Source organism: Pinus tabuliformis, chromosome 3_1, assembly GCF_031772625.1.
Source record: "Pinus tabuliformis cultivar Carrire ecotype Pingquan chromosome 3_1, CPIR1, whole genome shotgun sequence".
In the NCBI taxonomy this organism is placed as follows: Eukaryota; Viridiplantae; Streptophyta; class Pinopsida; order Pinales; family Pinaceae; genus Pinus; species Pinus tabuliformis.
In genome coordinates this window covers 873,535,097-873,546,534 of record NC_142301.1, presented here as the reverse complement: position 1 = coordinate 873,546,534, position 11,438 = coordinate 873,535,097, and the positions used below count along the sequence as shown (strand labels likewise).

At 37.9% G+C, this 11,438-nt stretch overlaps 1 protein-coding gene across 1 annotated transcript; it reads left to right on the top strand.

Moving 5' to 3' along the window:
- The first annotated feature begins 7,947 nt into the window (after positions 1–7,947).
- Positions 7,948–9,621, top strand: LOC149190361 (chalcone synthase-like). Its single transcript, XM_089413392.1, has 2 exons — positions 7,948–8,230; positions 8,373–9,621. The coding sequence occupies exons 1-2, from the start codon at positions 8,038–8,040 to the stop codon at positions 9,365–9,367; spliced, it is 1,188 nt and encodes a 395-aa protein (XP_089269518.1). The 5' UTR covers positions 7,948–8,037; the 3' UTR covers positions 9,368–9,621.
- The last annotated feature ends 1,817 nt before the right edge of the window (positions 9,622–11,438 follow it).

The window sequence follows — 11,438 nt, the reverse complement described above, 5'->3', positions numbered from 1 at the left end:
GAAGTAAGGTTTAGGAAGTGATACAATCATAAGAGGCCCAATCCAGCATCACCTTCCCAGCAGAAAGAAATCTCCTCTTCACCTCCTTCAAAGCAAATCACCCAATAGTTCTAAACTCAAACCAACAGCAATTCTTTACATTCACAAGATTCCAGCCTCCCTAGACCTCATGAGAGAGATCTATATATAGGAGTTTTGGAGAAAGGATGAGTCAGCTTGAGGCTGGCATGAAGCTGACTAGTGTCCTCTCTCACTTCAGTTATTCTTCAGTTCTTGAGTCCACTTGGAGGTTCTTGCTTCCACTTGGAGATCTAGAACCTCTTACTCATCACCAGTCGAATTCCCTGATCCAAGTGTCATTTTGGAAGCTTCCTGGGCATTGACACCTTGAGGAATGACTGTGCCACATGTCCAAACTCGCCCAGCGCAGGTAGCCTTCTTTGCAGTTGAAATTCAACGCAGGTAGACAGTGGAGCAGTTGACATTCAGCGCAGATGCTCAGTGGAGCAGTTGACATGATCCAGAATTGCCTTGTTTTTGAGTGTTTTCAGGTGGAGAACTTTTATTCAGTGCTGTGGTTTGCTGACCTTGTTCCTCTAGGGGTAGGAACAACATGCTTAGGGACTTTGGATCCCTTAGATTATGGACATTTCATGCTTCATGCTGTAAGGCACAAAAATGTCTATAACACCTACAAACCCCCTCTTTTTTTGTTGAAAAGTGCAACAAGAAATTTTTAATTTGATTTTACCTTGATTAAATTGAGAAAATTTGAATTTCCACACCAGTAAAAAACTCAGATGATGTTAATTTTGTGACATGGCTTGTGTCACCTAGTTTATTTAGTAGATTCAGGTTGGAGGAGTTAGAGTTCAATTCTGCATGTGTGATTGCTAATGTGTAGCAATCAAGGTCAATTATCTAAGATTATTTTTAGTTAAACTAGTTCCAACTGTTGGAGGAACTAGTGGAAGGTCAATTAAGTAGTTGGACTTAAGTCAAACTCAGTGATCATTTAATTAACTGATCAATCAACCTAAAATATCTAGTGCATGCAGAGAATTCAAGTTATCTAGTTGAGGTGGATATTCCAAGGAAATGTAACATTAGTTGTAGACTAGTCTTGAGTGTTCACATGTTGCATGCAGTCAGATGATCAACCTAAGGAATTGTGTAATTCAATTAGAGGAATTTCCTAAATAATAGGGGCTAATTCCTCAAGGAATAGTGCAAGGAAATAGGAGCTCAAGCTAAGGAAAAATTTGACCGAGTCTGGGTCAGAGGCCTTCATTGAGAAGAGAGATAGGTTGTGCACTTGAAGGGTGAGATCAATTGAGCAAAGCAATTGTAATACATATTTATTCATTTGATTAATGCAAGCAAGCATTGGGGTTTTTAGAATATTTCTTTCCCCAAATAAAAATACTTGTTGCATGTGTGTTATTTCTTCTTGCATGTCTAAGATTTTTGTTCTAAATTGTGAATTAATGTCGGCAGAGAAGTAGTGTAGGTTTGTGTCCTGTGATTTTGATTAAAAAATTTATGAGTAGTTGAAAATCGACAACATAATTTCTATAGGTACCAAAGCTGGATTCACATTAGAGTAAGAAATTTGAAGTTGTTTGTCAGAGGTTCAAATTTGAAGATCAATGTAGCAGGATTTCTTCAAAGCTAAGAAGATGGCCTTCAATGGACTAAGGCTAGAGTAAGCCTTGGAAGGAACCTCTAATTTTGTTGCATGGAAGGACTACATGGAGGAAGTATTAGATGACAATGAATTTCTAGAATACATCATGAAAAATGTTGCAAAACCTAAAGCATATGATGCCCAAAACCTTACTAAGTGGAAGAAATATGTAGCCAAGGCGAGGAGAATAATCTTGGAGGGAGTACAGGATCATATTATCTCGAATCTCCACAAAAAAGAAACTCCTTTCGCAATGTGGAAAGCAATGACAAAATTGTTCAAGAATAGTAGTGACCACAAGAGGTTGACGCTCAAGGATAAACTTCAAAGTATCAAGATGTAGAATAATGACACTTTGAGAAAGTTTACACAATGTTGTGATGAACTTGACGGGGTCAGTGATAATGTCCCTGAAAAGGACTTGGTAAACCTAGCCCTTTTGGACATTCCTAAGAGCTAGAATAGATATCAAGATTTGGTGAATGGGAGGGAGAAACTACCGAGTTGGGAGCACTTATGGCCCAATTTGGTACAGGAGGAAATAAGACGAAATACCAGAGATGAGACTTCATCCAAAAGCGAGGATGAGGAAAAAAATGCATTGGTTGGAAAGGAAAAGAAGTGAAAAGGGGATAAATCCCAATCCAAACCAGAATCTAGTCAAGGGGTCAAGAAGAAACATTTTTCAAAAATTAAATGCTTCCATTGTCATGAATCTGGGCACAATCCACAAAGTGTCCACACAAGAAGACAAGAAATAAGACCTCAAGAGGAGAAGTAGGTGAAGCTTTGGCTTCGTAGTTTGAGCTTGGCTTTACCCTCATTGCATGCATGACCAACACAAAGATGGGGATTGTGTGGTACTCAGACTCAGGTGCATCATTCCACATGATGGGAAATAGAGAATTTTCCAGTGACCCAAAGGAGAAATATTTGCAGATGCACATCGAGATGGGGGACGATGGAAGGTATAACATGATTGAGATTAGTACATTCACCTTTTAGAGGGGCTAGGGATCCCCCCTCATGCTAAGGATGTCATGTTTGTTTCAGGCCTAAAGAAAAATATCGTCTCCATTGAATTTTTGGAAGACCATGGTTATGATGTGATCTTCAGCAAAGGAAATGCATTTCTCAGACACATAGCCATGAGACAGGTGAAGCATATTGGGGTTCGTGTGAAGAAATTGTACAAGGTAGATGTGGACGATTGTGCTGCATTGAGCACAAAGACGGAGAAGGTGCAAAGTCACGATGTCGATGAACTTTGACATAGAAGACTCGGTCATTTGCATCATGGCACATTGAAGATCATGCAACAGATAACCATAGGCCTCCCCAAAGTAGCACTTGAGTAGCGGGATGTATGCAAATGATGTACTTTGGGGAAATACACAAAATCCACCTTCCATGATCGGGACAACAAAGCACATGCAGTCCTTGAAAGGATCCAATTTGATGTTTATGGAACTTTCTTGACAGGCTCCACTTCTAAGCACAAATATTTTGTAATTTTTATTGATGGCTTCTCATGGAAGTGCTGGATCTTCTTCATGTGGAAGAAGGATGAGGAATTCTCCAAATTCATGGAATTTAAGGCACTGGTTGAAAAAGAAACCGAGAAGAAGTTGAAGGCTCTTAGGATCGGTAATGTAGGTGAATACGTGTCAAATGAATTTAAAATTTTATGTGCAAAAGAAGGCATTCGAAGAGAGTTTACAACACCCCATAGCCCACAATGAAATGGAGTGACTAAGAGGAAGAACCATAGCATTGTATGAGTAGCAAAGGAAATGTTTCATGATCAAGGCCTACCTCTACATTTGTGGGTCGAGGCATGCAACACAATAGTCTATTTGCAGAACCATAGTCCTCACCGGATCCTTGGCATGGTTACATCAGAGGAGGCTTTCTTAGGGAGAATTCTAGATGTCTCACACTTTAGGATTTTTAGAGCCTCTGTTTACTTCCATGTCTCCAAAGAATCAAGGAAGAAGCTAGAGTTGACAACAGAATTGGGGGTATTTGTGGGTTACACAAAAACTCCCCACAACTACCATGTGTACTTGCCATCCCTCAGAATGAAAATTATGCGAAGGGATGTAAAATTTGACGAAGATAAAGCCATGCAGTGATCTATTGAGAGGGAGCTTCAGATCCCACCAGAAGTGGAGATTTTATCTCCAAAAGAGGAACTTCAAGAAGTTGTGGAGCAACCACAAGTTGAGGAGAAGAGAGTGGAGATATCCACTCAAGAAAAACTATCTAGAGAAGGCAGGAAAAGGACCAGGGAAGCTGAGATACTTGTGTAGAAAGTGAGGGAGAATGTGGGTGCTCCTTCAAATAAATGCAGATAGAGAAGGTCACCAAATCGGTACACTGGCTACATGGCTCTAATGCCTGATCTTGTAGAGACTAAGCCATCCTCGTTCAAGAAAGCATTAGAGCATCTTGTGTGGGTTGATGCAATGGTGGAGGAATATGAATCCATTGTAAAGAATGGTGTTTGGGAAGTTGTCCCAAGACCAATAGATAAATCAGTTGTGGGTTCAAGATGGATCTTCAAGGTAAATCATGCAGTAGACGGAAGCATAGAAAAGTACAAGGTAAAATTTGTGGCCAAGGGGTACTCTCAAGTTGAGGGGATTTACTGAGAGGTGAACATTTCTCTTGTAGCAAAGTACTCATCCATCAGATCAATTCTTTCTCTGGCTATGCAGATGGGGTGGAAGATCCACGAGATGGATGTAAAAAAAATTCTTCAATGGAGTTATCAAGGAGGAGGTGTACATTGAGAAACTAGAAGGCTCCAATACTTTTCATCGGGAGTCTCATGTGTGCAAAATCATGCGAGCATTGTATAGTCTCAAACAAGCACCCCATGCTTGGTACACTAGGATTGATAACTATCTCATCGGTGTGAGCTTCACCAAAAGTGAAGTGGATGCAAACCTCTATCACATCTTGGTAGAGGGTAAATTGTTTATTGTTGTCTTATATGCTGATGACTTTATTTTAACTGGTGATGAGTAGCTGATCAGATCTTACAAGGAGGACCTTGCAAGAGAGTTTGAAATGAAGGACATGGGTCTCATGCACTACTTCCTTGGTTTGGAAGTATAGAAAGGTGATGGGGAACTTTCTGTGTCTCAGGGAAAGTATGCCAATGAGATACTTCAAAGGTTCCTCATGGACAATTGCAAACCCATGGAGACATCTCTAGTGAGAAATTGGAGGAAAGAGAGTGCCACTTCAGGTGAGGAAGTGGATGCCACAGTTTATCGACAGTTGGTGGGTTCACTAATGTATCTTGTGAACACATGACCAAATATGTGCTATGTAGTAAACCAACTAAGTCAAGCTATGGTTAGGCCAACCAAATTATTTTGGAGGGTAGCTATGCATGTCCTATGGTACCTCAAAGGAACTATCCAGTTTGGAGTATGGTACAAATGGACAGAGGGAGTGAAGCTGTGTGGTTTCACAGATGTAGATTGGGAGGGGAATTCATCAAATTGAAAGAGTACATCAGTTGGAATTTTCAGTGTTGGGTCTGCAGCGGTTTCCTGGTACAGCAGGAGGCAAAGATCTGTGGCACTTAACTCGACAGAAGTAGAATACATGGATGCAAGTAAAGCAATGTGTGAGGTGATCTACATGAGAAAGATTCTTGTTGGATTGTTTGGTCAGATGATGGATCCAACTGTGATCTAGTTTGATAATCATAATTGCATCAAGCTCTCTGAAAAACCTATTTTTTATGATCAATCCAAGTATATAGATATTTGATATCACCATTTACAGGACTGTGTGCAAAGACATATAATGTTGTTGCAATACATTCTGAAAGAGGAACAAGATGCTCACATTTTGAAAAAGGCCTTATCAAGAGCGAAGTTCGAGTTCCATAGGTGCAGTATAGGGGTGGTTGATAATCCCTTTTTTGTTGGGAAGGGCTGTTGAAGAATGCAACAAAAAATTCTCAATTTGATTTTGCCTTGATTGAATTGAGAAAATTCGAATTTCCACATCAACAGACAACTTGGATGATGTTAAATTGTGTGACATGGCTTGTGTCACCTGGTTTAATCATTAAATTCGAGTTGGAGGAGTTAGAGTTTAGTTCTACATGTGTGATTGTTAACTTGTAGCAATGAATATCAGTTATCTAAGGTTGTTTTTAGTTAAACTAGTTTCAATTGTTGGAGGAACTAGTGGAAGATTAGTTAAGTAGTGGGATTTTAGTCAAACTCAGTGGTCATCCATTTAACTCATCAATCAACCCAAAATAGCTAGTGCATGCAGAGAGTTCGAGTTACCCAGTTGAGTTGGAGATTCCAAGGCATTGTAACATCAGTTGTGGACTAGTCTTGAGTGTACAGGTGTTGCATGTAGTCAGATGACCAACCTAAGGAATTGCATAATTTAATTAGAGGAATTTCTTAAATAATAGGGGCTAATTCCACAAGTAACAACACAAGGAAATAGGAGCTCAAGCCGAGACAAAATTTGACTAAGTGTGGGTAGAGGCCTTAAGTGAGTAGAGAGATAGGTTGTGCACTTGCAGGGTGAGCTCATTTGAGCAAAGCAATTGTAATACATCTCTATTCATTTGATTAATGCAAGGAGACAATGGGGTTTTTAGCAGATTTCTTTCCCCAGATAAAAATACTTGTTGCATGTGTGTTATTTCTTCTTGCATGTCTGAGATTTTTGTTTCAAATTGTGAATTAATGTTAGTGGAGCAGTAGTGTAGGTTTGTGTCTTGTGATTTTCATTAAAACTTCATGAGTAGTTGCTAATCTATAACATAATTTCTACATTTTTGTTGTTGATATTAGTATTGGAAAGGAGAAAACAATTGAATTGTTTTTATGAATTATCTCTATAATGCTTAACCAAATGTGGGATTGTATAATGCAAGTACTCCTTTTCAGTTAAAAAAGAAGAAAAAAGTCTAGAAATTCACACTTTTCTCCTACATAAGTGCGAAGGAAAACATAAATAATAGTGGCAAGTACTCTTGGTAAGTATCTTATTCTGATCCATTTTTTATGCAAAGACTTCTTAAATTATGGTGGGAAGTAATTGATAGTAAATATGTTATTTATTTTAGTATGAACTATTTTGAAGGATTCTATTTTAAAATGATTTTCCTCTAGAGCTTAAAATAAGAAATCACTAGACAAATATCTTAAAATCATGAATGAATTTTGCAACCATATCCATGAATTATGGCATAAATATGTGTGAGGCTTATCCACTTGGCATTATATGGTGGTAAGACTACAATAAAACCTTAAATTATGGTTAATAATTTTTCTAATAATATTGAAAAATAGATATTTATTTTCCAAAATAAAAGATTATAAGTTACATGATCATGATAAAGTAATAATTATCTCTAAAATACTGCATGGACAATAAATAATTTTGAGGTAGTTATCAATTATATGAGATACTAAAGAAAGCTCCCTACTATCAAAATTTATGGTTTTCACAACTCCTATGCCTTTATTCACTTTTTAAAGAAAAATTTTAAAATTTTCACACCTCTGCCTCTATTCATTTTTTCAAAGAAAAATCTTGACGGTTTGTAAATTAAACTTTATTTGCCGGTAAAAGAAAATCACCTGGTAAATCAAATTCCATCCATGTTCGTTAGTATGCTTGGATTAGCATTCAATTATTAAAAAAGACTAGCATTCAATTATTAAAAAAGACACGTGAGTCGTGAATATGGTTGAATTGCAATGCAATTATTGGAATACAAAAAGACATGAAAAAAATATCATTAACAACCATCCAGACCTCATGATTGCTGCCCGAAAATGGGTGTAACTACGCCCGGGACAGTTTCAATCTGGCCATTCATGGTGGATTATGTTTGGCGAATATCACCACTGCATGAAGGGAGAGGAAAATTTGTCAGTTTCTTTGTCGACTGGCAGCAGGAAACCTCTATCTAAATTATACACAATAAATGTCTTCCCCTGGACCGAATTCTCGTCTATGGAAGCCTGAGGACAACATTTATTATTTGCCCACCGGTGTCCTCTAGTAGTTTAGGTCAGCCGTTGATAATAATGTATCGTTGTCTTGAGCTCCGAACTATTTCGCCACGATCATTGTCACGTGATACATATGATCCCACGCTTTCCAAAGTAGCACGGACAGGATTGAACATATTCCCAGCCCAATCTTCCGGCAATTTAAACACCGGAGGGGTCAGCACAGAGGCTACGAGTTCGATTCGACTTCTCGTCATCTGTAGCTTCTCTCTGCCTCCTGGGTATTATTGTGTTGTGCTGTGTGGCCGCCCCAGTGGATAGTCCCAAGCTAACAACAATATGCCTGGTGGAATGAAGGTAGATTTTCAAGCACTCAGGAAGGCTCAGAGGGCAGATGGCCCAGCCTCCATTCTCGCTATTGGCACTGCAACTCCGCCCAATGTCGTTGATCAGAGCACATATCCGGATTACTACTTTAAAATCACCAACAGCGAGGATAAGACTGAGCTCAAGCAAAAATTCAAGCGCATGTGTACGTTTTAAATGGTGTTGGATTGTGAAGAAACAAAAAATTAGATCAGAATTCCAAAAAATCTCACACTTACTAGAACATAAAATATAATATGCTTTACTGGTAAGATTGATGATGACTCATGAAGTTGTATGTGTTGCAGGTGACAAGTCAGCAATAAGGAAAAGACACATGTACTTGACAGAGGAAATACTGAAACAGAATCCCAATATGTGCACGTACGATGCGCCATCGCTGGATGCACGACAGGACATGGTTGTGGTGGAGGTGCCTCGGCTTGGAAAAGAAGCAGCCGCCAAGGCCATCAAGGAGTGGGGGCAGCCCAAGTCCAAGATTACTCATCTGGTCTTCAACACCACCAGCGGTGTGGACATGCCCGGAGCCGACTATCAACTCATCAAGCTTCTTGGCCTCCGTCCCAGCGTTAAGAGAGTGATGTTGTACCAACATGGCTGCTACGCCGGAGGAACTGTTCTCCGGGTGGCCAAGGACATGGCAGAGAATAATCGGGGAGCCCGGGTTCTGGTTGTCTGCAGTGAACTCACGGCCATTACCTTCCGTGGCCCTTCTGAGAATCACCTCAACAGTTTGGTCGGGCAGGCTCTCTTCGGCGACGGCGCCGCCGCGCTCATCGTGGGAGCCGATCCGCTTCCGGAAGTTGAGAGGCCTTGGTTCCAGCTGATATCGACCTCCCAGACCATTATTCCCGACAGCGACGGCGCCATCGACGGGCACCTGAGAGAAGTCGGCCTCACCTTCCACCTCCTCAAAGATGTTCCGGGCATTGTCTCCAAGAACATCGAGAAGTGCCTGGTCGATAACTTACAGCAGTTCGGAATCTCGGACTGGAACAAGATATTCTGGGTCGTTCATCCCGGAGGACGCGCCATTCTGGACCAGGTGGAGGCCAGGGTCAACCTGGATCCTAAAAAGCTGAGAGCCACTAGGCACATTCTGAGCGAACATGGAAACCTGTCCAGCGCTTGCGTGCACTTCATCTTGGACGAGATGAGAAAGAGCTCTCGAGAAAACGGGTGTTCGACAACGGGAGAGGGATTGGATGTGGGCGTTCTGTTTGGATTCGGGCCGGGCCTCACAGTCGAAACTGTTGTTCTCAAGAGCATCCCTCTGCAATAGTCGAAACATCTACTTCTTTACTGTAACATGTGTGCTACGAACTTCTCAGGATTCCACTTGCTGATTACAATGTAAGCTATGGTGTTATCATTACGAAATAAGTGGCTTATTATATCCTTTACATTGTTAAATTCCGGTTTAATATTTAGATAATGTTTGTTTTTATTATTCAAACTCAGCTTGCCTGAACATTTGAATAAAGTTATACCATATAATTCACACATCTATTTCTGAATGGGGAGGTATGATTTGCAATGCCAATGTGTCTCATCTGATTTCTTTTATGCATGTTGAGAAGGGATTGCGTTAGTGTTAAGATTCCATATCCGATGCAATGAAGAGAAATGCCGTATTTTTACGAGCATACAGTGCTCGGATTCAATATCCGATGCAATGAACAGAAATGCTGTATTTTTACCGGTATACACACTAAAAATTTATATATTATCCAAGCGTGTAAAGGGACTGTGCTTGTTTGGTGCAGGTTAAAGTGCAAATATGGATATTCTGTTTATTTGCAACTATTCGCAAGCATTAAACCAATTACCACAGTTTCCCACGTATGATAAGTGGCACCCACGATAGGGGACGGGGCATGGTATTTTGCAAACCATATTAAAAAATACAGACGCCTATGTGTGTAAATATTCTATTCAATGGAGATATGTGTAAATATTTTATAAAGGGAGGAAGAGGAATTGTTTGGAGGGTGAAAAGTGGGTGGAATTTGGGTAAAATAAATTCAAAAAATCATGTAGAGGTAGTGTTTTAGTTATGTTTTTTTTATAGTGGAAATAGATTCAACACTATCAAAAACTTTTAGAGTACTAAAAATTATAAAATTTAACAGCGTTTATTTGGATTTACAAAAATTCCTGGAAGAATTTCCATAACTTTCAGAACAAAAAGAACATAATTGTTAGACTACCTCTAAATATTCTATTCAATGGAAATTTGTGTAAATATTCTATTCAATAGAAATTAACAAAAGCAATATGATGGGAAATTTAAAATTTCACCATATCACTATACAAATTTAAAAATTTCATTTTAAATCTCTATAAATTATATTAATTAAATATAACACACAAAACAGTTCATTTAATTACTACATAAACTTAGAATTTAAGAATTTCAATTTAATTTTAATTATTAATAAAGTATAAATGATATTAATAATTAATTTTAATATTTTTTTTTAATATAAGAATAAAGTAAATATAAATTAAAGTAATTTATATTAACAAAAAAATAATATTAACATTAATAAAATTAAAGTAAACCAAACATCAATATATAATAAACATCAAAATATTTATTTCATAATATATCTCACATTACTAAAATTTAAAAAATCATAAAAAAATCAATTAAATTATAATTATATATATATATATATATTATAAAAAATTTAATATATAAGTTAAATCTCTATATTATCATGAAAATTCTTAAGTTGTAAATAGACTTTGTTATTATATCATAACTCAATATCATGGCTTATCAATACCACATACCAAAAAATCATAATTTATATTTTGTTTTAATTAATTAATTTAATTAAAATGATAAAAAGAGTATAACTATTTTGGAGATAAATCTCAACCTTTCATTTGTTAAATATTCACCTTAATATTTCCATTAAAGGTGATATGGGAAAATATTTTATTTATAACCAATTGTTAATTAAAGTAAAATCTGTTGAAGAATCTAGGGCACATGTAATTAATCAAATTCTTCTTGACTTGATAACTATTTGCGAGGCATTTTTAATTTTCTTATTAGCACAATCTTTTCTTATTTAATCAAATAGCTACCAAAACCAAAGAGACAAGAATACAAGATGTTGGCATTTTGCTAGGGCCAAAACCTCTCCCTCTTGGAGAGGAAAACTCACACATAATTCTTATTATAGAGATTCCAATTGACGAACACCAAGACCATGACCCTTGACTTACTATGCCACTCCAAAACCAACACACCAATCCTCTTCTTTGTCACTGTTGAGATAATCATCATTGTTGCACAAATGAGGTCATCATCACGATATTCATTGTTGCTGTAGCATCTT

What these genes read in the sequence shown, in the direction of transcription:
- LOC149190361 (XM_089413392.1), top strand. Translation starts at nt 8,038, where the DNA reads ATGCCTGGTGGAATGAAGGTAGATTTTCAAGCACTCAGGAAGGCTCAG. An exon ending in GCAAAAATTCAAGCGCATGT is followed by an intron (nt 8,231 to 8,372) that starts GTACGTTTTAAA and finishes TATGTGTTGCAG; the next exon opens with GTGACAAGTCAGCAATAAGG.